Source organism: Elephantulus edwardii, unplaced genomic scaffold, assembly GCF_000299155.1.
Source record: "Elephantulus edwardii isolate Elephantulus edwardi_28Jun2011 unplaced genomic scaffold, EleEdw1.0 scaffold00094, whole genome shotgun sequence".
Taxonomy (NCBI): domain Eukaryota; kingdom Metazoa; phylum Chordata; class Mammalia; order Macroscelidea; family Macroscelididae; genus Elephantulus; species Elephantulus edwardii.
The window spans coordinates 5,701,028-5,724,970 of record NW_006399844.1 but is presented as its reverse complement, the minus strand read 5'-3'; the positions used below and the strand labels follow the sequence as shown (position 1 = coordinate 5,724,970).

At 38.3% G+C, this 23,943-nt stretch overlaps 1 protein-coding gene across 1 annotated transcript in view; it reads left to right on the top strand.

Annotated features, from left to right (window-relative positions):
- NF1 (neurofibromin 1) overlaps nt 1–18,896 on the top strand; it is a 330,500-nt gene extending 311,604 nt beyond the window's left edge. Inside the window, exons 53-56 of the mRNA XM_006891069.1 lie at nt 947–1,089; nt 1,415–1,461; nt 2,617–2,833; nt 18,573–18,896. Of these exons, the coding sequence (XP_006891131.1) occupies nt 947–1,089; nt 1,415–1,461; nt 2,617–2,833; nt 18,573–18,715 (550 nt within the window). The 3' untranslated portion in view covers nt 18,716–18,896. The remainder of the gene's footprint in view (nt 1–946; nt 1,090–1,414; nt 1,462–2,616; nt 2,834–18,572) is intronic.
- The last annotated feature ends 5,047 nt before the right edge of the window (nt 18,897–23,943 follow it).

The following is a 23,943-nucleotide window of genomic DNA, read 5'->3' as shown; positions in this document are numbered from 1 at the left end:
AAATAAAATTCATTTCCTGTCTGGGAGTTGAATTTTATTATCTCTTACTGGCTAAAGTCGTACTAACCTCAAAATAATGTTCAAATCTAAATAACCCAAAGATACTTGGGAAGTTCCATTTCTCATTTAGGTGTTCAGTGAGGCACCATTATTTCCTTTTTTTATTTTGTTAATCTCATTTTAAAAATTTCAAAATATTATATAGTTAGCTGTCAGTTGTTTTTTTATTAAAGGCCTTTAACAGGATTGTACATAAAATTTTTTTTCTTAAATTTTAATTGCATTTCACTCATTCCAAACTCATTTTTCTTTCCTTTTTTAATCTGCTAAAGTGTTTATTAAGCACCAGTATTAAATTTGCTTTACCTCGCCATGTATATTTAGGGAGGTGTAGTCTGTAGTGAATTGTATTGTTAATCCAAATCCACAAGTTTGGCTCCACCAGCAGCTCTGTGGGAGAAAGACTGGCAGTCTCCTCCTGCTCTAATTTAAAGTTTTGGAAACCCTCTGGAGGGTCGTTATAAGGACACCATCTCGATGTCAGTGAGTTGGAGAGTTTTGTGATTATTTTTTTTTATTATTTGTTGGTTGATTTTTTTCATTCCAAAGTCACCAAGGGAGACAAATTATACTGAAACCTGCTAAATAACAGACAAAAGCCAATGTTGTGTTAAACCATATCATTTAATTTTATTATGTGTCATTACTAGTTCTTTTTTATCTTCTAATGACCAAAAAGGAAACAAAAGCTAGTACGTATTTATGCACACATGTTCATTATAGAAAATTTAGAATATATAGAAAAATCACCAGAAAGTAAAAAAGCACTCAACTCCCTTCTTTTTTTTGGTCACATTAATCTGGGGAATATTATTATATACTTTCCAGTGTATATTTTTGTTGACGTTTCTTCTAAAATGTTTCTGTGTTGACTTTTCTCTTTTAGACACAATTTGTTGGATTCTAAGATCAATACCCTGTTGTCATTGTGCCAAGATCCAAATCTTTTAAATCCAATCCACGGAATAGTGCAGAGTGTGGTGTACCATGAAGAATCCCCGCCACAGTACCAGACATCTTACCTGCAAAGTAAATAAATGTCCTGGGAGAAGGACGTTGGTGACCTTGCTAACATGTGCCTTATTGTAGACTGCACAAAACTACAGAGTTGTGTAGGAGTGGGTTTGTTCTTAGCCTCTCTCTTCACATGAATCTTTAAATGGCACATTTAATAAGAAGGAGTTGACAGTTTTTCAACTGTAGCTTTATTCGGAGTATATTTTTAAGTGCATTTTCACTTAGTTTGAGCTTATTTTAAGAACATATTTCCATTGTGTGCATAGATAAGCTAGACAGTTTCATTTCTGTAAAAGACGTCATGATTGTTAAAATAGTAACATTTAATTTGTTGCAGGTTTTGGTTTTAATGGCTTGTGGCGGTTTGCAGGACCCTTTTCTAAGGTAAGTAAATGTGCTTTGCTCAGTTGTTACTGGCTAGTTTTTATCCACTTATGTATAACTATTTTAAGAGAACACACAGTATGTTGAAACAAGAATGACTCGTAATAAACCTGTTATTTTATCTGACATTTTCCACTACAAGGTGCTTTCAAAGAGGTAGCATCTTTAATTTCTTTAAAATATATAATAGTTTTTACATAAATAAATTCATTTAGACTTGACTTTTCAAGGCTCTAAAGTTTCTCTATCCCAGTCTCCATTTTTTATATGTCAGTGCACACACTTAACATATCTTGTGAGAAAAAAGGAGCATTACCTGTAGTTAAAATCTACTGCCTGAAAATGTTTTTCTTCCAGCCTGTTGGAGTAGATCTGTTCATCCCTGGATATATCCTCGTTTGCTCCTATCCCATTTGTTCTTTGTTTGACATTGGTTGCTATAGTGCTATGTAAATATGTACATAATTATTTTCTTTGCGTATCATCTATGTCCAAGTTGATTGAGGTTCCTTGAAGTCAGGACTTGTGTTTCTCCCCTCTGCAATCCCCCTTACCATCCCCAGATCCTAGTGCAGTGCTCAAGTTACAGTGGCTACTAAGGCAGTAGAAATGATCAAAACCTAATAAGTATTTTGTAGTTTGTAATTTAATACAGTATACAAATTACTGATTATCTATTGACATGCAAAAGTTGTTACTACAAAAGTAGGCCTGGAATCACAAAAGCGGTAGATCATGTGGGAGTTTCCTTAGTCAGTAGCTCTCTGCCCCTTCAGGATGTCTAGTTAGCGAATCTCTAAGTGGCAGCTAGACTGATGATGCTCTGCTAATTTGCTCTGTTTTGGAAAATTGGCTAGACATCATTCCTGATGATTGTATTGTCTCAAGATTCAGTTCTGTCTTTGTCTGTGCATGGCTTTCAGTAATTGCAGGTTCATCTGGAAGCTTTAAATGTGAGCTGAATGATTGTCACAGTTCTAAGTCCCATGATAGTCTATAAATGTTATCCCACTCTCCTTTTTTTTAGTCATCAAAGGAAGAAAAATAAATAGTAAATTAAGCCCCAAACCAAAATGGAATTAATTCTTTTTTCTTCAAAGGGGATTTACAAAAAAGAAGGGTTGAGCTAAAATAATTTCCTATTTTCCATTACAGCAAACACAAATCCCAGACTATGCTGAGCTTATTGTTAAGTTTCTTGATGCCTTGATTGACACGTATTTGCCTGGAATTGATGAAGAAACCAGTGAGGAGTCCCTCCTGACACCCACATCTCCTTATCCTCCTGCAGTGCAGAGCCAGCTTAGTATTACTGCTAACCTTAACCTTTCTAATTCCATGACCTCACTTGCAACTTCCCAGCATTCCCCAGGTCAGTAAATGTAATCTTTATATAAATTTGAGCAATAATATTAATATACCAACATTAGGCATTCCCTTGTTATCAATTTATAGCAGATTTGCTCCTTTTTATCATGAGGTTTATTTTTACCTTCTTTACCTTGTAGCTGACTTGAATTTTGTTACTTTATATAAAGTTTTCTACTTCAAACACATTATACATAAGACAGTGAGATACTCAGAGTGTTCCCATAGTGTTCCAGGCTTGATAAGATCTTAAGAGTGTGGGCAGGAATCAGAACCTAAGTTACATTCCCCTGTAAGTGAGCAAAGCAATAGTTTCTTCACTAGCACTTCACTCTACTAACAGTGCCCTGAAAGCTTCTGTGCCTCTGATAGAGTACTACATTCAATAGATAAATATGTAAACAGAATACAGTGATATCCCATCTGCTGCTTCCAGCAACAGTTCCACCAGCCACAGAGCAACCTGAAAGACATCTCAAAAGTAACTTAAAGCTCCTAAGTCACTATTACATCCAAATAGGAAAAGTATGCCAATTCAACATCCAACTTAAAAGTAAGTACACTGAAAAATAGTAACTAGAGAGGGGCTGGATAAACAGCACAGTAGAGCTGGCATGTCTGCAGAATTCTGGGCTCACTCAGTGTCAGGGTTAACGGCTTCACAGTCAGTGTGTCCTGGGGTGTTACCCATTACAGAATTGACACCATTTTCTGTGTGTCATGATTACCCTGAATAATGAAGGAAAGCTTCTGTTATAGTTATGGTTTCTTTCCAAAGATAGAGGTTTTTAAAACAATCAGAACAAAATTAGATTTAGGGGTTTAAAATTATTTGAAAAGTTTCACTTACGAAACATTTGTTAGGATGTATAGTTTTTTCAAGTATTACCATGAATTTTCCTTTTAAATTAAGAAAAAAGTTAAATGATAACTAACTTGTAATTTTCAGGATCCATAAATAAAATCCCTAATTCATAATCCTGATTTAGTACCAATATTTAAAATAGATTTAAAGAATTTGTCAAATATACTATACATCATTGTATAAAGTCATCCTATTTCACCATTAAACTTTAGTAAACAAAGCTTTCAAAAACCGAGAGAGCCGTTTAATTCACCTTATACTGATCACCTTACAGTGCCTAGTCAGGTAATTGTTCTCCCCCCAGCCCCCAAAAGATACCTGACCAATCTGTTCCTCCACCCCAGTATAACCATGTTAGGAGATTGGATGATTCAGTGGTTAAGCATTTGGCTGCTAACCAGAAGATCAGCTGTTTGAGCCTACCAGCCACCTTGAGGGAAAGAGATGTAACATCCGTTTCTGTAATAGTTGCAGCCTTGGAAACCTGTGGGGAAGTTCCACTGTGCCCTGGAGGGTCGGAGGGTCACTGGCAGTCAAAATTGACTTAGAGGCAGTGAGTTTGGGTATAAGCATGTTTGTTTCCCCTTTATCACTTATTCTGTGGGTTGGTGGTTCTCCAAGTGTGGTCTCCAGACCAGCAGCTTCACCAGCATAGAGGAGCAATAGAAGCATAGAAGGCAAATGCTAGGATTCCCATGAGAGACCTCCAGCACACAAAAACAATTCTTGAAGGGGGAGCCCTTCAGCAGTCTTTTTTTTTTTTTTTTTTTTTGCGAAACCCTGTGTGATTCTTATGCAGCAGAGAGTTTGACAATCTCTGCACCAATCTATGTCTATGATCCCCGCCTTTATCAGCCTTGAAACTCTTAAAGTAGGGGAAACTTAAAATTCACTACCTTATAGATAATGCTTTCTCTGCCTCATAAAATCTTAACATTTTGGAGCTAAGAGGAACCATAGAGGTAATTCTAGTCTCACAGTCTTGTGTGCATTCAGAAGACTGAAGCTTAGAAGAGTTAAGTAAATTGCTCCATCGCACACAGTGAACAAGGGAACACACTTACTTGTGCTTACTTAATAGTCCATGGAGACAGTTTCACATTCTTCTACCCCATCAGAGTCTCTACTTTGATATAGAGCTGGCATCTAGCTTTCTTCCAACCCTGGAGCACCTTCCTGGAGAATCAAAACTTCTTTTCAAACTGTCAGTCCTGAGAATGATTGTGTATCCAGTAAGCACAAGTAAGCCTGGGCTTACTTGTATTTACTCTCTAATCTGCTGTAAGGAATAGTTTTGCATATCCTTGCTTCCTGGGCAAATAGCTCTCCATCTAAAACCAAAAACGTCCATGCTTTTTCTACCATATTTGTTGCCTTCCATTTCTCTGTGTCTGCCTGCCTGTCTGAGTATTTTAAATTGACTTTCTACCAGTACTTTTTCTCTGTCGTGGTGGTGGTGGTGGTTGTCAAGGCTGTTTGTATAATGATCAAATACTACAGGTGATCACAACTAGAAAATTAGTAGAATCTGTCTGTATTGGTCTTTTTGTTTTTAAAGTTGGGCTCCTTTTGATCAAACTTTTGCTTTTTGGGGATGCTAAAGTGATATTGAATTTGTCAAAATAATTAGTTAGTTATGTGTTGACTTCTCCTCTTCCCCACCCCCCCAATTCAGGCTAATTACCAGGCAGTCTTTACTCACTGCCAGGCAGGGGGTAGGGGGGATAACCGGGTTACGAGTATAGCTGCCAGATAGCTTCTTCTTACTATTTGATTATTTGCTTGTATCCAGTGATGGCTGGGCATTAGTCACATCACTGGCTTTGAGGAAAAATGTTGCTCTGCAACCTTTTATTTAACGTCATGTATAAAAACCAGACTGACATATATGGTTGTGGTTACAGTTGTAAACCACTGATGTTACCACAGTAATGTTCCAAAATTGGTTGCTCAGACTAAACCACTTACTGCACACTGAAAATCTTTGACTATTCTCAAAATAAATTAGAGCTTTAAGATTGTTAGAATTAGCAGGGACCTCTGGTGGCCTAGTAGCAAGAAGCTATGCTGCAATTCCGAAGGCACATGGTTGGAGTCCACCAGATGCTTCGCTGGAGAAGGGGCTATCTCCTCCTGTGCCAATCAGATCCAACTCTGCAGCACACAACAAGGGGGGGGGGTGTAAAAGAGATTGTTAGAATTAATGACGTAGAATCACTGTGTTATTTCTGTTTTGAAATTATTTGTCCTTTGGTTTACTAGTTTAGTTCACTACATGCTTTTGTTTAAAAGGTGTTCTTTTTTCACTACTAACTTTTCTTTCCCACCAAATCTGTTTGTATCTTGTAAATTGTGAGGTTTTTCCATGAAACAGTTCTGATTTATATGCGTGCCTAATGAATGTGTTTTTTCCATCTAATCTTAGGAAATACCTCTAATTGTAAGAGTTGATTGTTTCTTTGTCCTTAGATAATATGTTGTTGTTGTTACGTGCCATCGAGTCATTAGTGACTCATAGTGACCCTGTGTACAACAGCCCTAAACCCTGCTCTATCCTGTGCCAGTCCCATTGCCTCTGACACACCCATCCCGATTACCCCAGTCACCGAATCAGTCCACCTCATAGAGGGTCTTCCCCTCCTGTGCTGTCCCTCTACCTTACCGAGCATGATGTCCCTCTCCAAGGACCTGTCTCTCCTTACAGTATGTCCAAAGTATGTCAGACGAAGCCACAGAATCCTTGCCTCGAAGGAGTAGCCTGCTTTAACCCTTTCCAGGATGAATCTCTTTGTTTTCTTGGCAGTCCAGAGTACATTCAATACTCTTCTCCAGCACCACAGCTCAAAGGCATCAATTCTCCTTTTATCCTCCTTGGTCATTGTCCAACTCTCTGATGCATAACAAGTGATTGCAAAAACCATGGCCTGTATCAGGTACACCTTAGTCTCCAGAGAGACACTGTTGCTCTTGAGTACTTTAGAGAGGTCCCTAACCACAGACTTTCCCATTGCTATACGTTTTTTTATTTCCTGGCTGCTGGTGCCAAGAGTGTTGACCGTGGAGCCAAGCAAACTGAAGCTGTGAACAATCTCAATCTCTTTGCCATCCATCCTCATGCTACCAATTGGTCCAGTGGTGAGAATCTTTGTCTTCTTGACATTGAGCCTCAGTCCATCCTGAAGGCTGCAGTCCTTGACTCTCTGCAGCAAGTGCATGAGGTCCTCCTCAGTTTCAGCAAGCAGGGTTGTGTCATCTGCATAACGCAGATTGTTAATAGATCTTCTACCAATCCTGACGCCACACTTCTCCTCATAGAGCCCAGCCTCTCGGATAATCTGCTCTGCATACAGGTTGAAAAGGTATGGAGATAGGACACATCCCTGGCATATACCCTTCCCAGTTTTGAACCATGTGGTGTTACCCTGCTCTGTTCTGACTACTGCCTCTTGATCCAAGTGTAGGTTTCGCATGAGCACGATTAAATGTTCTGGGATTCTCATTCTTCTCAGAGTCAGCCACAGTTTGTTATGATCCACACAATCAAACGCCTTTGCATAATCATTGAAACACAGATAGACATTCCTCTGGTATTCCCTGCTTTCAGCTAAGATCCATCTAACATCAGCTACAATATCCCTAGTACCACGACCCCTTCTAAACCCAGCCTGGACTTCTGGCAGTTCTCTGCTGATGTGCTATTCCAGTTGTTGTTGGGTAATCTTCAGTTGAATCTTCCTTATGTGTGAAATCAATGATACTGTTCTGTAGTTTCCACACTCAGTTGGGTCTCCCTTCTTTGGAATGGGAACAAATATAGATCTCTTTCAGTCATCATTTTCTACCTCAATGTGATCTTGTATCCTTATCTCCTCATTTGTTTATAGACAGAGTTTGCTGATATTAAAAAAATCTAAAAGGAATGTGAATCTTAACCAGAATCCTCAGTCCAGTGTTCCAGCTTTGCTGGTTAACTTTGTAAAGATTCCTTGTGGTACAATAGTTAAGCACTTGTTTGCTGTCCAGAAAATTGCCAGTTTGGACCTACCCAACAGCTCTGTGAGAGAAAGATATACCTGTTCCCATAAAGATACAGCCTATAAAACACTATAGGATAGCTCTACTCTGTCGTTTGATGACATCCAGCAACAGTTGTTGTTGTTGTTGTTGGTGTTATGTACCATCAAGTGGACTCTGACTAAGAGTGATCCTGTGAATACCATGAGCCATTCTCACCATCTCAAACACACTTGAGACATTGTGTCAAGCTATCTTGTTCAGGGTCTTTCGCTCTTTTTCTGACCCTCCACCTTTTCAAGCATGATCTTCTCCAGAGACCGACCCCTCCTAACAACATTCCCAATGTATGTGGGACTGAATGTAACCATCCTTGCTTCCAAGGAGCACCCAGTGCAGCTTCTTGCCACTAGGCCACCAGAACGCTTCTCCAGGGCAGACTTGTTTATTCTCTTGGCAGTCTGTGGCATATTCAGTACTCTTCTCCAACAACCCAACTCAAAGATGCCAGTTCTTCTCTGTCATCCTTAGTCATTGTCCAGCTTTCAGATGCAAAGCAAGTCATGATCTTGTCTCAGGCACACCTTAGTCTTTAAATTGACATCATTGCTCTTCAGTACTTTAAAGCGGTCCCTGACAGCAAGTTTTCCATGCAGTGTAGAAAGCAAAATAGCTCCTTATCTCCACTCTCATTATCCAAACAGCACTATTTATTAAGAAGCTGTGTCACTCCCAGAAATTTCTGGAAATGGAACTTCCCATCAAATTACTCTACTTCAACCTGTACTCAGTCTACTCAGTTAAAGCAGATGAAGGCTTTAGTGCCTTATGACAAAAAGGGAAAGTGGCTTATTTATACCATAGCTTACCTTTTGTTGTAAATTTTCCATGTCAGTACTAGACTCTGGCTGCTTTCTATATCTTTGCTGGTTTTACAGCAGAATCAGCCACTAAGCTATATTTTCTTTTGGTTTTCAACCTTCTTTGTTGTTCAGTAATCAACTAAGTAAGAGATTCATGGACCTGCCAACTTTAACCTTATTTAAATAGATTTTTGGTGATAGTTTATCAGTCAGCTACGTTTTGGGAGGTAGGAGAAACTTGTTTAAAATGGGTCTCAAGCAGTTGCCTCTGAAAAAGCCGCTTTTTTTAGTATATTATCATAGCTCACTTGTCCATCCTTTACCATTAAAGGAACTTTTAAAAATTCGTTTTAATGACCATTTACAGAGACTTTGGATTTCCGTTCATTCCTTGTTGCATTTTTCTCCCTGCCCACCCCTCCCCCCAGTTCACTCTTCTCTTTGAAAAGTAAAAGAAAAATTCTTTCTTTGTTATACAATCCTCACCCCCACAGTCCACTCCACAATGCAGCCTTCATTCTGAACTCTTGTCATGATAATAGTACCTAATCATATATCCCTTTTAAACAGTTCTCTCCCTCATCTGTTTCAATGCAGTATGCATTATTTATTCCCTCTTTCTCAATCTGCCCCCAACCCCGATGTCAGTCTTGTTTTACAACAGTGGCACTATGCAGTATTTGTCCTTTTGTGACAGATACCTCACTCAGCATAATGTAAAGAAACTATTTTTAAGTCCCTATCTTCCACTTGCTGTACAGAGGTTACTCGTGGTTGCTATGAAGCCGAATACTGTTACCGATGGTGGACAGTGTTTGGTGAAGCTCCCCGATTAAAACAAGCTTAGAAGCGGAAGTGGCATCCACTTCCACAATAGCTTGCCTCTGGAAACCCTATGAACCTGGAGAAAGGACAAAAAGTTATACAGGAAGTGTCTAGGACATCATTCATAGGGTCGCTGTGAGTCTCCTGCGACTTGATGGCACTTAACAATACAATAGCAACAACAATCTTAAATAAATTATTCCTTTCCTCTGAATCTCTGCAAAGAGCTCAACATCATAAGAGTCACTGGACTATACTAGAATTCAGTACATAGAAAATTGTGTTAACTTTTACCCATTTAGCCAAATAGACCTTAAACTTGGCCTCTTTAGATGGTCCCAGCTGCTTCTAAGAAAATTAAAAGAATCCATAATATTTTACTCCAGGATAAATAAAAACATTTCAGACTTGTTGTTTGGATTCATTATTGGGCCCAGAGTAGCTTAGCTAGACAAGAATTGAAGACCCAGGATTAGAGCTAGAAAACGTGTTTAGATTAGAGCTAGAAAGCATTACCTAAAAACTGCTGTTTATCTTGCTAAAAGCCAGGCCATATGTGGGAGGTTTTACAATTTTTTTAGCAGTAAGCAAAAAAAGGCCATCTTTTAAAAACAATTTGTTTCAAGTATTCATTTTAAGTGCTGTCTTCTGCTTCTTCTTTAGATATTGAAGACTATACAAGGGGGAGAAAAAGATCCACATGAAATGATAAGAATTCAGTACTTATTAAGAAGAAATTAAATAGATCTGTTTCCAAAGTAGTAGAATTTCATTTCTACTCTATCAAGTTCTCCTGATATTTTTTCATTCTGTAACTGAATTCATTAAGCATTATCATCCTTATTTATTAAGTAGGTATATAATAGAGGGCTCTGGTGGCTTTGTGGTAAAGAGCTGTGCTGCCAACACAAAATCATGTAGTTTAAATCCACCAGCTCCTCCGGGCCAGTCTCTTCCCATGTGATTTACTGCCTCTGTAAACCTGCTGGAAGGTCACCTGAAACTTTATGTTTTCTTGATTTTTCTCCCTTTTCTTTGTTATTGCTTCTGTATTTAAGTAAGAAAATAATCAGAGGAAATGTTTGATAGAATTTCTGTTTATTTTTATCGTTTTTTAAATTTAGGTTAAAATTCTTAGTTCTAATCAAAATTGTAAAGCACTCCTATCCATAAAATTTTAAGTTCTCCAATAATAGATTGTAATGTATAGGAAATTAGTGGTCAAAGAGTTTACTAATTAAAAATCCTATTTCTTCCCAAAGCCAAGAACCATGATAATGTTTCACCATGTTTTGGTGGGTTTTTTTAAAGTCTTATGGACATCACTCACTCTTGTTTTCTCTTCCATTCTGTATTCTGTGAAGCTTCTCTGCCTTGCTCTAAATCAGCAGTTTTCATGCAGCTGTTCCCTCCTCAAGGTACTCTTTATGTTCGTCATATTTGCACGAAATACTGCTTACCCCGCACTTGTCCTTGGCACCCGGCATGAGAGTTCTTTCACAGCACCTAGAAGCACAGTCTAGCTTTGGGCACCTGAGGAACTTTTAAAGTCACCAGTCTATTTATAAGCTGTCAGGAACTAATGAGTTGTGCTCAAAGACTACTTGGCCCCATAGGTTCAGATCCACCAGAGCTTCTGTGACAGAAAGATGGACAGTCTCCTCCTATTGTGATTTATGGCCTCAGAGGGGTCACTGTGAGTCGGAACCAGCTCAAGTGAGTTTTGGGGTTTATCAGAACCACAGGTCCAGTGTGTGTTTAATCTTAGTTGAGAAACTTCTGTACTCACCCTGAGCACTGAAATCCAGTCTCAGGATTAGAGTAATACAAAGGACTAACACAAAGCACGCTATTTAAAAAAAAAAAAATCAAGGGAGAGTGAATAAAAAAGGTAGGCTAAGTCAAGGAAACCTTTCTAGCTCATTGTTGTTAGGTGCCGTCAGGTCAGTTCTGACTCATAGTAATTTTGTATATAATCAGTCTGTCTTATTGAGCATCTTCTTTTTCACTGACCTTCTTTACCAAACTCAGGCACTGGCCATTTCTGATAACATGTGCAAAGTATGGAAAATGAAGGCGCATATTCTCTTTTCTAAAGAGCATTCTGGTTATACTCCCTTCAAGACAGATTCATGTATTCTTCTGGCTGTCTGTGGTATATTCCGTCATCCTTGCCAGTACCCATAGTTCAAAGACCTCAGGCTTCCTAATTTTCTGCCTAGATCTCACAGGCTTTTAGGGCAATTGAGAAATACCATAGTTTAGGGTAAGACAGAACTTAGTTCACAAAGTGACATGCTTACCCCTTTATCCCTTTGGAGGTATCCTTGATTGGCAGATTTGCCCAGGGAAAAACTTGATCTTATTGCTTGACTGCTGCTTCCATAGGCAGTAATTGTGGATCCAAGTGAAATGAAATCATTGACATCTTCAGTCTTTTTTCCATTTATCATGATGTTGCTTACTGGTTCATTTGTGATAATTTTTGTTTTCTTTATGCTGAGGTATAATCCATACCAAGGGCTATAATCTTTGATCTTTATCAATAAATGCTTCACATCCTGTTTACTTTAAGCAAGGCAGGGTTGTATCATCTGCATATCAAGTTTTTAATTAGTCTTTCACCAATCCTAACCCACATTTATCTTCATACAACCAAGCTTCTTTGATTACTTGAGCAGCATACATATGAGTGTGTTGTTGTTGTGTATTAACAAGTCAAATCCAACTCATAGTGAGCTCACCAGTGGGTTTTCAGAGGCAGTAAATCATATGGGAGGAGATTGCCCATCTTTCTCCCATGGAGCAGCTGGTAGGTTTGGGTTGGTATCACACTTCTTAACACTAGGCTACCAGGATATGACCCTTCACTCATCTTTCATGATTTTAAACCACATAATAACACAATATTACTTTATCCTGTTTAAATGACTTCTTGGTCTATGTACAGTTTCCACATGAACACCTATAAATATTCTGGAAACACAAATAAGTACTCTGGAATGCCCATTCTTACTTTTGCATAGTTAGTAAAACATAGACAAACATCTTTCTGCTTGTCTTGCTTTCAGCCATGGTTCCTCAGACATCAGCGGCAATATATCCTGTATTTTAAACCCTCCTAATGTAGCTTGAATTTTTTGCAGTTTCGTGGTGATGCACTTGTTAAAACCATTTTTAAATTCAATAAGATTTTATTTGCATGTGTTATTAATGATGTTATTCTATAATTCTCATATTTTCTCTATCACCTTCTTTTCGTCTGAGTACAAATATTGTCTTAACGGTCTTGCAAATTTTTCTTCATTGCTTTCACCTTGAGAAATGGTTCTTTTGGTTTTTACACATTTTGTTGTAGTACTTTACTTTGTCTTTTGTACTTTCCCTTTGAAATCTTCACTCAGCTCTTCTACTTCACCATTTCTTCCAGTCTCTTTAGCTACTCGCCATTTCAGAGCAAAGTTTGGCCAGCATCCTTTTAATCTTTTGTTTCCTGCCTTTTTAATAGCTTTTTCTGTTCTTCATGCAAGATGTCCTTGATACCATCCTACTGCTTGTTGAGTGTATCACATCTGTTTTTAAGATAGTTTTCTAAATTCAAGATCAGATTCAAAATGGCCAATACCCATCCATTTCAGCTCATGAATACCTAGGGTACTGATCTTTATACATTTCATTGCTTTTTTTTTCTTGGATTAATACTTGGTACATTTCCTGTTCTGGTTACTAATGGATATTTGCCAGCTGTTTCTTCTCCTTTTCAGTCATGCTGCATAAGCAAATGAAGGTTCCAAAAGCTTTAGTCCATCCACGTCAATTAAGGCCAGCTCTGCTTTGAGGAAGCATCTCTTGCCTAGCCATATTTTTAGTGCCTTCTAACCTGAGAGGTTCATCTTCCAAGGCTGTATTCTGCTGTGTTCAGATGGTTTTCATTGGCCACTTTTTTCAGAAGTAGAGCGTCAGATTTTCCGCCCAGCGCATCTTGGTCTGGACGCTCTGCTGAAACCTGTCCATTATAGGTGACCCTGCTGGGATTTCAGACATCAGAGGCAAAATTACCAGCATCACAACAGCATTCAGGCTAACACTGACAGATCAGCAGTGCTTTTTTAAAAAACCAAACAGAACAACCTCTTAGACTTATTATCTCCAAATATAAAACTTAAAGCCAGAGTCACTATTTTCTTAGAAATTTAAATTGTCATTCATTCTGTCCGCTGTGTTAGGAAAAGACATGACTATTAATTAGTTCTCAAAACTCAGAAGAAAAAATTGATCCACTACATCTATTTATAAAAGATGCCTTTTATTTCATTTCTTGTTCTGTAATTATTACATGTTACAGGAAAGGAAGTGTTGGCAACTAGTAAAAGCCCATTTTTAAATAAATATTCCTATACTTACAGTTTTGTGCATTTACTCAAAATATAAATATATGTTTAACACACCTCCATTAATATATTCACTATAAGGATAAGCTATATCTACATTTTCTCATGAGAAGATTATACTTTATTTATATTTGCTTTTGTGATTGTACGAATTATAGCATGAAATTCCAGTTCTGTCCATCTATTCTAAAACTTTTTCAAGCACCTTACCTGGCCTTCTAATTTCCAGTTTTAGCAGCATTATTTTTATTTGCATAGCAATTATTTTATCTCTATGCAGAAATTCATTACATAGATTATCTTACCTGATTCTTCTAACAGTCTTTTAAGTTAGGCAAGTTTAACTGCCAACTTTAAGAACGGCCCCAAATTAATGGTCCAACCAAGGTGCAAACCCAAATTTACTGGCCTGTTTGTCTTACTATATTTATAAACAATGAGCTTTCTAAAATATTTGCCACCTTATATACCCAATAACCGAGTCTCTGGCATGTTTAAATTAATCAGAGAAAACAAGTCATCTGACCCTATAGTACGTTACAAGCTAAACAAAGCAGAATCAAATAACGTGCTAGAGCCACTAGACAGGTAGTAGGAAATTAGCATTTTTATTTGTCATTTTTGTGGTGTAACTTCTCACAGATTTTTCTTCAGCTTTCCAAGAATTAAAAAGGATTTGACCCTTTATTATTTTGAAGATAATGGGTTTCAGTTTTGGAAAATGTCTTGGTGTTTAAAGAAGTTGTGAATTTTCAAGAATGGTTTTATTATTTGTTCAGCTTGAACTTTATCATTAATTGCAACATAAACAAGCCCTTCAGAGAACTCATGTTCTAGATGAGGAAATAAAACGTAAATTTAAGTAACTACAGTGAAGTCTAATAGTTTTTCCTCACTTAGTTGGTTCCCTAAATTTTAGAATATCACATTTATCTGGAATCAACATAATTCAATGAAGTCCTGTTAATACTTTGTGGGAGAGAATTTCCAACTTCCTCAGCCCTGCATGTTTTGTAACTGCTTGCATGCTTGGCCACAGCATATCTGTGGGCATATTTAAGCTAGTGAATCAGAATAGTCTGTGGGACCACAGAAATTTTTAGCTTTATTTCATTTGGCTTGTGGGCTCTGAGTTTGTCACCTCATGGATTTTTGCTTTTGTGCCCAGTAGAGCCAGAATGGACAGCCAGTGAGTAGGGTTATGAGAACAAAGCTCCTCACAGAGGCCTGGGTATAAAAATACCCCACCAGGGTCTCTCTAGTAAGTGAAAATATGGCAGGTGCCATTGCAGAGGTGATTTTTATCTCCATTTGAGCAGGCTGACCTATGACCTTAGAGTTTTCTTATGGTTAGACGCTTTATAAAGCTAAGTACTTCACCAGCTTCTAGTTTTAGAGCATAAAGAGAAAGAATGCTGCCCAAGGTCTCAGGGTGAGGACTTTGCTTAGCAATTTAAGATGCACTAACTAGATATTGTGATCACTCTCCTTCATAGAAACATGGCTTTTTCAGAATTCTGTGTTTTCAGTTAAATAGAATAAATTTTATTAGACTTCCCAGTTTTTTACTTCACTTTGCATTTTGATCCTTAAAGTTGCACATCATTGCTGCTAAGTGAATTTAGGAATCACCTCATGTATTACTTGTGGAATTGAGTCACTCAGAAAAATTGAGTTGATATAGATACTGAATTTGAGATTTGAGAGCAGATATAGGACATGCAACTCTCCCACAGCATTGAAGCAAATGGTGGCAGAGCTGACCAATCACTTATACTTCAGCATTTTTAATTAAAATTACACATGCTGGGGGGAGGGATGTAAAATTCAGAAAAGTATGGGGGGAAATCATCTTTAATCCCACCACTCTAAGATCATCACTGTTAATTAATATTTTTGTCTCTTTCCTACAGTTTTCTTTACATACCTGTGCTCATACTGTGCATACAGTTTTATATCTTGCTGTTTATCTTAAACGTCTGTCAGAAAATGCAGCTTTCAAACATTAATTTCCTATTTTAAAATTATTTGCTTATCAGAATAAAAAAGTGTTGTCCTTATAATACTTCTTTGTAGAAATCATCACCTTAGTGATGTAATATACGTGAGTACAGTTTGTACTTTTTGAATTATCAGGACTGCCGCGCCCGACAGGCCTTTGTTGTCAGCCAGAAGCTTTACTGCCTTATAAAGTGATGGCTACTTTTCCCCTAGAGTGAGCCATAGTCTAGCATATCGAGGCTCCTCTGAAGGACGCCACACAGCAAGGGCCCTGGCACACAGACCACTGGGCCTTTCTACGGATTGTCCAAGCTGTGTGTCCCTGCTGATGACCAAATTGTTGCATAGCCTCCTCACTTTAAAATCCTAGTTTGCCTTGAATCTTCGTTCCGACTAGGAAAATGATTCCAGATAAGTAACTGTTAGACTGGAACTTGTAGATACTGGCAAATGGAAAGTCAGGTGCACTGATAATGGTCCATGAGAATTTCAAATGACTGAAGCCAAAGAGGGGGACATTCTCTTTTCTGCCAACTATGTGGCACCTCCAAGGAGAAATCCAAGGTTTCATGCCTTCTGGCTATGAATTACAGGGAGCCAGTCATCTTATTTGTTTTAAATCGATGTATTCAGTCCAACCTTTATTGAAAAAGTTGTCAATATATATTATAAGAGAAATTAATAATACATTATTATTACCTTTCAAGATGCTTTTAAGTCTAATGGGAGAAATAGGACTTGTACAGACTAAATGTAACAAATACTGTTGTATAAAAGCAGGGAGGCAAAAGAGAAGGTTGTAGCAAGCAACTAAAGAATGCACCATGAAGGAAATTGAAATGAGAAAAGCATGCATCCGAGGAGGCTCACAGCATATCCGAGAGATGATGAGCTGGCTTTTTTTTTTTTTTAACTGTCGTCTTGAAGAACATACAAATAAATAAGCAGAAGAAACTAAAAATCACCCAAAATTCTTTTGACCTGAGTAAAGTGCTGTGATTTTGGGGAAGGGCTATTTTCCTGTGAATCTCTATGTGCCTGTAATTGGATGAGAGTAGGACATGTTTGGGATGCTGGTCGGCTGTGCTTGGCACAAGGGCTGTGGTTCACCTTTTCCGCTCAGTCGTCCCTCTTTCCCAGTGAACATCTTCTTGAGGAAACAATGACATATGCCCATGTTCCTTTGATAAACTCAGAACATCGAGCCTCCATTGTACCTGTGTAAATCAGGCATTATGCTCCTAGATGCCTTTTACTCTGAATTTAATTCATTCAGAGCTAAACTCAAATGAACAGTGTGTGGCTCCCCTGAGGGGTCAGTCATCACATGTACATTTGGTTTTGGTTCATAAGACAACAAAGAGATGATTATATCTGTGTCTGTTTGCTGTAATATAACAGATACTCCTAGAATTGAAATACTAATTTTTATCCAAAACTGGAGATAGCTGTTTTTATGCCTTAAAAAAAATAAATGATACAGATAGAAAGAAATTATACAAAAGAAAGAAAATGAAAATTACCTGTAATCACACCATCCAGTGAGCACGTACTTTAACAAGTGTTTTTCAGCTCCTTTTTTTCTGAATTTTTTGTTTGTTAACTTTGAAGGGAATATTTTAGTTTGGTTTTTTGTTTGAGCTTTTTTTTTTATTTTTCTACTTTCCTTAAATGTGAGATATTACATGTATTCTATTTCTATCATTGTTGTTGGTTTGTGGAAGGTTTTCCCCTACTTCATAATTATTGTCATCTTTTTGTATCAGTAAACATCAGTCACTATTTTGTATTTTTATACAAATCATAAAAATGCTCTTCCAAGTATCTGCTTTTCTACCAGTTGTTTATGCCAAAAATCAAGTATTTTTTTAAAACATTATTGATGGAGATAACAGTAAAGCACACAAATTATAAATTTACACTTTTTAGTTTTTTTAAAAGAAAATGCTTGAAAATCCAGGAACTAAGTTAAGACACACAGTATTCACCCCAAAGTCACCCTCATGCCCTCCAGCCAGTGTTTCCCCAAGATTAACCACTGTTCTTTTAGCTTGCAGTCTTACCTAAGCCATAAAAAGATCTTGTTTTTTTTCTAGTTCCTATTCTGAAATTACCACTAAGATTATTTTATAAAGTAATAATAAAAGGACCAAGTTTTGGGAGGCTTTGTTCTCCACCATGAGAGAAATAAATGGGATCTGTTCCTGGTACAGAACATGAAATTAAATGACTTGCTGCAAAAAGCAAAAATTCTGTAGAACAGGCTTTGTGATACTTGCACAGTAAATATTTTACTTCCTCTCAGCGTCTGACTTTTCTTTGAAATGAAGAATTTGATGGAAAGACAGTGAAAATTTAATTTCTAGGTCTAGGTCAGTACACTCTGCAACTGGAGAGGATGTTCTGTGGATAATGTGAATAGGGCTCCATGGTGTGATGCTAGCCTCTGCTGGAAGCTTCTGCTATGATGTGGAGGAAGGAGTTCTGGTGTTTCCTGATGGCTGCCAGCTTTTTGTTCAGCTAAAGCCTGCCTGCCTCTAGCTTTTTCTTGCAATTTCTCTTTATTTCTTCTTAAGGTCTCTTTTGGCTAGGATGGCAAATCTTGCTTAACAGAATTTGAGGTTTTCCAAGTACAAGGCCTATGTAAACATTCTAGCAGTTGATTATTACAGTGAAGTGTGTTTAAAACAGTTCACTAGGTTGAAATGTGAAAATAGTGCAGCTGATTCTTGGAGTTTAACACCAAAAGAGAGGGAGTAACATTGCTTTTCTGTTTCTCTTCAGGAATCGACAAGGAGAACGTTGAACTCTCCCCCACCACTGGCCACTGTAACAGTGGACGAACTCGACATGGATCCGCAAGCCAAGTGCAGAAGCAGAGAAGCGCTGGCAGTTTCAAACGTAATAGCATTAAGAAGATCGTGTGAAGCTTTCTTTCTTTCGTTTTTCAAACAGACTTAATGTCCATGGGCTCTTCACTAGTGACCCCTTCGCAGCCTTGCCTATCACCACCAGTTGTGATGCTGCACTTCATGTCTGATGACGAACTCATCCAGTCTGCCATGTTGCCAGATGATCAACTCTTGGAAGCATTGCCTAAATTTAATGCTGCTCTTACTTTCTCTTTTTTCCTTCTACTTTTGCTGTGTGTCTGGTTTAAGCAAGTATTCAGAACAACTGCAAAGAAAGTAGGAGGTTAGGAAACTTGAATTGAGAGCATCTCAATCATGAGACAGGATGAATTCTTGAATACTGCTACTACTAGCCAGATATGAAAGCCATTTGCACAGACCTCTGCCTTCTATGTTTTCCCCTTTCTTCATTATACAAAGTAAAGTGTTAGTCTTATTTACACACTCTTGAAGATAGAAGCCTATGGGAAAAAAATATTGTAACCCCAGTATGCTTAATCTGACTTTTAGCTGTGGACTTTTTTTTACCTTACAAAACTAAAGGAATCAATAGGGGTCGAGCCTCAGTAACTTCACGACTTAAAGCCACAAGCGAGGTACTTTGGGGGTGGGAGTTTTTAGTGCATTCTTAAGAAATATTAACTTTTGCGTACTAGCAATAATTACAGAAAATTAAGAGTAACCACATATATCTTAACATTGCCGAATCAAAATTAAGAATTCTGAAGCCTTATCCAAACTCAGTCATAAAAGACGATATTTTTCCCCCTCCAGTGGATTCTGTTCTAACCTTTAAATATGCTAGAAGTTTGTTAGGTTGTTTTGTTTTGTTGGGGGATTTTGGGTTGGTTGGTTTTTGTAAGACACAACTATACTAAGTATAGTAATTCTACATCCCTCCCCCCCCCATTTCTTCCCTAAATAATTCTAAGCAGGGTGATCAGTGAACAGAGTGTGGGAAATTCTTCTAAGAAGGTGATTTTCATTAGCTCCATAAGCAAAATGGAATGGTACGTCGCTTCAAGTAACTGATACATTTATTTTGTTAAGTAATTTTCCAGGAAACATAGAATATGGTGTATATTATCATAAATTTATTTGATAAGATATATTTTAAATGTTTTATGCTCTTCCCCCTTCCCACTTTAAAAATATATCAGGAGTCTGTTTAGCAGAGTATTTGGATTCTAGAGGATAGAGTTGCACTTAATCACTGTGAAAGGACTGGTCATCCTGCATTAGTGTGACAATAGGGGACCGTCAGAGTTGCTGCTATGCTGATGGATTATTATATGGAATTTCCATAGTGATGCACATCTGATTTTCTTGTGGTACCTTTAGTGTGCAAAATAATTTGACTTCAGTGAGCATATTAGTATTTAGAGATTCCAATTTGAAACTAAACCGTATTTATTACAAAAAGATATTATTCCCCAGTCCCAGGTCCCCTTTCTGTGCTAAGGGGTCATAATGGCTTTGGGAGGGAGAAAGAAAACCCTGGGGAGAAGAGTTTCTTGCAGTGCTATTTCATCAGTGGGTTTCAGTAAATTAAACTCCACAGCTAAATCAATAAATAATGGTACATGTAAGTGTTCTGATTTTAATAATATAACACATTTCACATTTATCTACACAGTAACAATGTAATATGTTAATGTAAATAAAATTGCTTTTTTATATTCAGAAATAACAAGAATTTAATTTTTTTAATTTGTTTACAGTCCTGGGAAAAGTAAGAAACATTTGCCAAAATAAAAAGGAAAAAAATTAAAACAACAAATCATAGTATTAATAGTAATTCTGCTATAGAATTATTGGGAAATATTAAAGACAGGTGCAATTAACTCAACTTTTTGTTTAAACTATTGTAGAGGCTGCATTAGAATAGAAAGTTTATTGTAACAGAGCAACTGAGACTCTAATGATTTTAGAAGTAGATCACTATCCCAGTGCCAAGGGCGCCATGCTGCCTTTAGGGTCTTGGCTAAGCCACAGCTCAGTGCTTTTCTGGTGGAACTGTCACAGCTACTTGGTTCCTGAAATATCAGGCAGTGTGAGCCTTTCATAATTTCAGTTCAGTGTTTTTCTCTCCTAACTTACTGTTTTGATGTATTTGACAGTGGACGGTGTTATGCTAATTTGCCTCTTCCATCAAAATAGAAACTTCAAAATTTTCCTGTTGAAACCGCTGACCTTTCCATAAAAAAGTTTTCCAAGGTGTGATATTTTTTAAATGTATTCCTCCCTTCCAGGGAAATGAAATAGTTTCACTTGAAGTACCTCATGAAATGATCAGCATTGCAAATCAAATTTGAGCCTTCTTTGAACTGCAAAAATTACTTTTGACCAGTTAAACTTCCTTAGGATTAAATTTTACCTTACATAAAGAACTTGAAACTTTCTAAGGAAGCTACAGCTTTCCAGGTAACTGCAATGAATATGAGAAAAATCAAAATATGCGTCCTCTGAGAAGTGAAACCCTTTCTATGCCTTTTTCTTGTCATCTACAAAGGAAATTCTGCAATTCAGAGAAAGTTGCCCATTTTTCATAAGATCATGTAAGTCCTATAAAGAGCATTTTAGGTAATTTATTTCAGGTTTTTAGAGGTTTCCCCTGACTTTTTTTAAAAGGCAATGGTAACTCAGCCACACTTTTTGTCACTGCCTGTTGTACCAGTGCCCCCGTCCCATCCCAGGCACGGACCCCTGTTTGCCAAGACTTCGTTCACTATTTGGGAGAAAGTGACCAGTACTCTGTCCTCCCACAGTCAACACCTGCCTGTTACTGAACCGCCTCGCAGCCTGGTGCTGAGGTCACCACCATGAACCGTATCCAAATGGGGACAGAGAATGGACGCCAAGCTGGCAGCCCTGCGTGGTTGGTGGAGTTTAGGGTGTTTCAGGGGGTTTTGTTGTTTTGTAGTTTGTTTTGGGTTTTGTTTTTTTTTGGTGGTTTTTTCCCTTTACCTCCCCTCCCCCCACCTCATCCCAGGCATAATTAGGCATGTCTTAATCAATGTTATGCAATGAACTTACATGAAAATTCACTTAGTGTCGGCCACACAAATTTTTTTTAATGCAGTATATTCACCTGTAAATAGTTTGTGTAAAATTTGACAGAAAAGTATATTTACTACACTGTAAATACATGTGATGATATATTGTATTATTTCGCTTTTTTGTAAAGCAATTAGTTGCTGTACATGGATAACAAACAAAATTTGATTATTCTTGTGTTAGTATTGTTAACTTCCTGCGACTGCGTTCCATCATTTAAAGAAAATACTGTGTATTGTAAACTTACCTTGTATATGATAATTTACTTTCCATCCAGGCCTAAATTTTGGCAGTTCCCTTGTCTACAACCTTGTTAATATTGTAAGCAATTGTACGCCAGCAGGACAAATAAATACTGCCCAACAGACAAAACTGGTAATTGTAGGGGAAATTGTAGAAATCCATTTCAGATCATTGTTGTTCCCCACCCATCTTGCTCTTTGTGTATGTACCCCTCCCTTTTTTTAAGTAAAACTGTAAATTCAATCTGCTATAAGATGTGAGAGTGATTTAATTTCTTCACACACATCAAGCTCTGTTTTCTCACTTCCCGCCATCTCTCCCTGGTCTTGTGAAACAAATCAGACAGTTGCCTTTTTTAGGGTGTGGGGGTCCCAATCTCTAAACTAAAAATCATTTTTGGTGAAATGCTTTTACAGGGCCCGTCAAACTCAGAGGTGATTCTTCTCCATGATGAGCTGGCTTGTTCTCCTTTAAAACCCCAGACAACCCCACGGCCACTCAATCATTTCTCACTCATGACAGCCCTCCACTGTTTCCCCAAGGCTGCTGCTCTTTACAGGGAGAGACTGCCTCTCTTTCTCCTGCAGTGCAGCTTGTGGATTCGAACTAGTAACCTCTTAGGCAGCAGCCCAACATGTTATGTTATGTCATTAGAGCACCTTTTAAAATAATGAGTCAGTGCACTGCAATCCCAGAGGTGCATGGTTCGAATCCATCAGATGCTCTTCTGGAGGAGGGACAATCTCCTGTATCAGTCAGATCCGATTTGATAGTACATGCACAAAAAAATAATAAAAAATTTTTAATGTAAAAAAGCTAAAGATCAGTTTGTAAAAATCCAAGATCATCAATAGGAGGGATGTATTTGTATCCTCCTGCTCCAGTTCTCTCCCAACTTTTCCGCTCTCCTCAAGAATTGTTCATGACGCCAAAATGTAAATATTGCAAAACTCCCTCCTCTGTGTCCACTGTTGACAGTTTTACTATTTTGTTCAGTGCCAGGTGGAGTTAGACTCCAGCCTACACCCTGTTGTTAGGACAGAGCTCACCCTCAGACAGAGACCAGGAAAGTAACAACTTCCAGTTATAAATGGCAGGCTGAGATAGTAACTGCCAGTCCAAGTCCGTGCCAGTCTGTTTATAGTAGAAAAGCAGGAATGTCTCCCTAGAGAGCTTGAGTCTCATCCCAGACCTGCAAAACACACTCCAGTGATGGGGTCTTGGGGGGGGGGGTGTTCTGTGTCCACATAACAAATGTATACTTAAAACATCCAAAGCAGTATAAGGTGGTTACCTCTGTTCCCAAAAGTCATACTTCAAGACACTTTTAAGCGAGACCAGGCCTGTGGACAGCCCCTGAGTGGCCCCTTTGCTGTGACCTCCCCACAGCTCTGGTGGCTGACAAAGCCCATATGGGCCCACAACTGGTCCCTCTGGTGCAAGATGCCAGTGGCACCAGTCTTCACCAGGTGCCCACAGAAATCTCACACTTGGGGTCCTCCATGTCATTTGCAAGATGCAGTGTCAGGCTGCTAGAGTTGTGTTCACTAAGCAGCAGACTCATACCCTGGAAGTAAACCAGCAGGTACTTAACCCAAAATCTCGAAACAAGGGTCTTGGGAGGGAAATTCCTGGAGATAGTGTCCTGCAGAAGGCTGAGGAGGGTCTGGAGCTGCTGGTACTGGCAGGATATGAGAGCCCCACTGGCCCCACCTGGCCAGCTCTGGTTCTCTGATCCCATCTGGGTGGCAACCACAGGGCAGTGGCAAGGTCTTGGGTAGCATTCCTCTCAGAGGTGGGCGAGGGCAGGGGGAACAGGTTACCAGAATTCAGCAATTACCTTCAACATTTTCCTCCAAATTCCTTAGAACAGCCTGGTGAGCACATCGAGGACTGCATTTGCTGAAATCTTGATCATATGCTACTTCTTTTTTTTTTTCTAT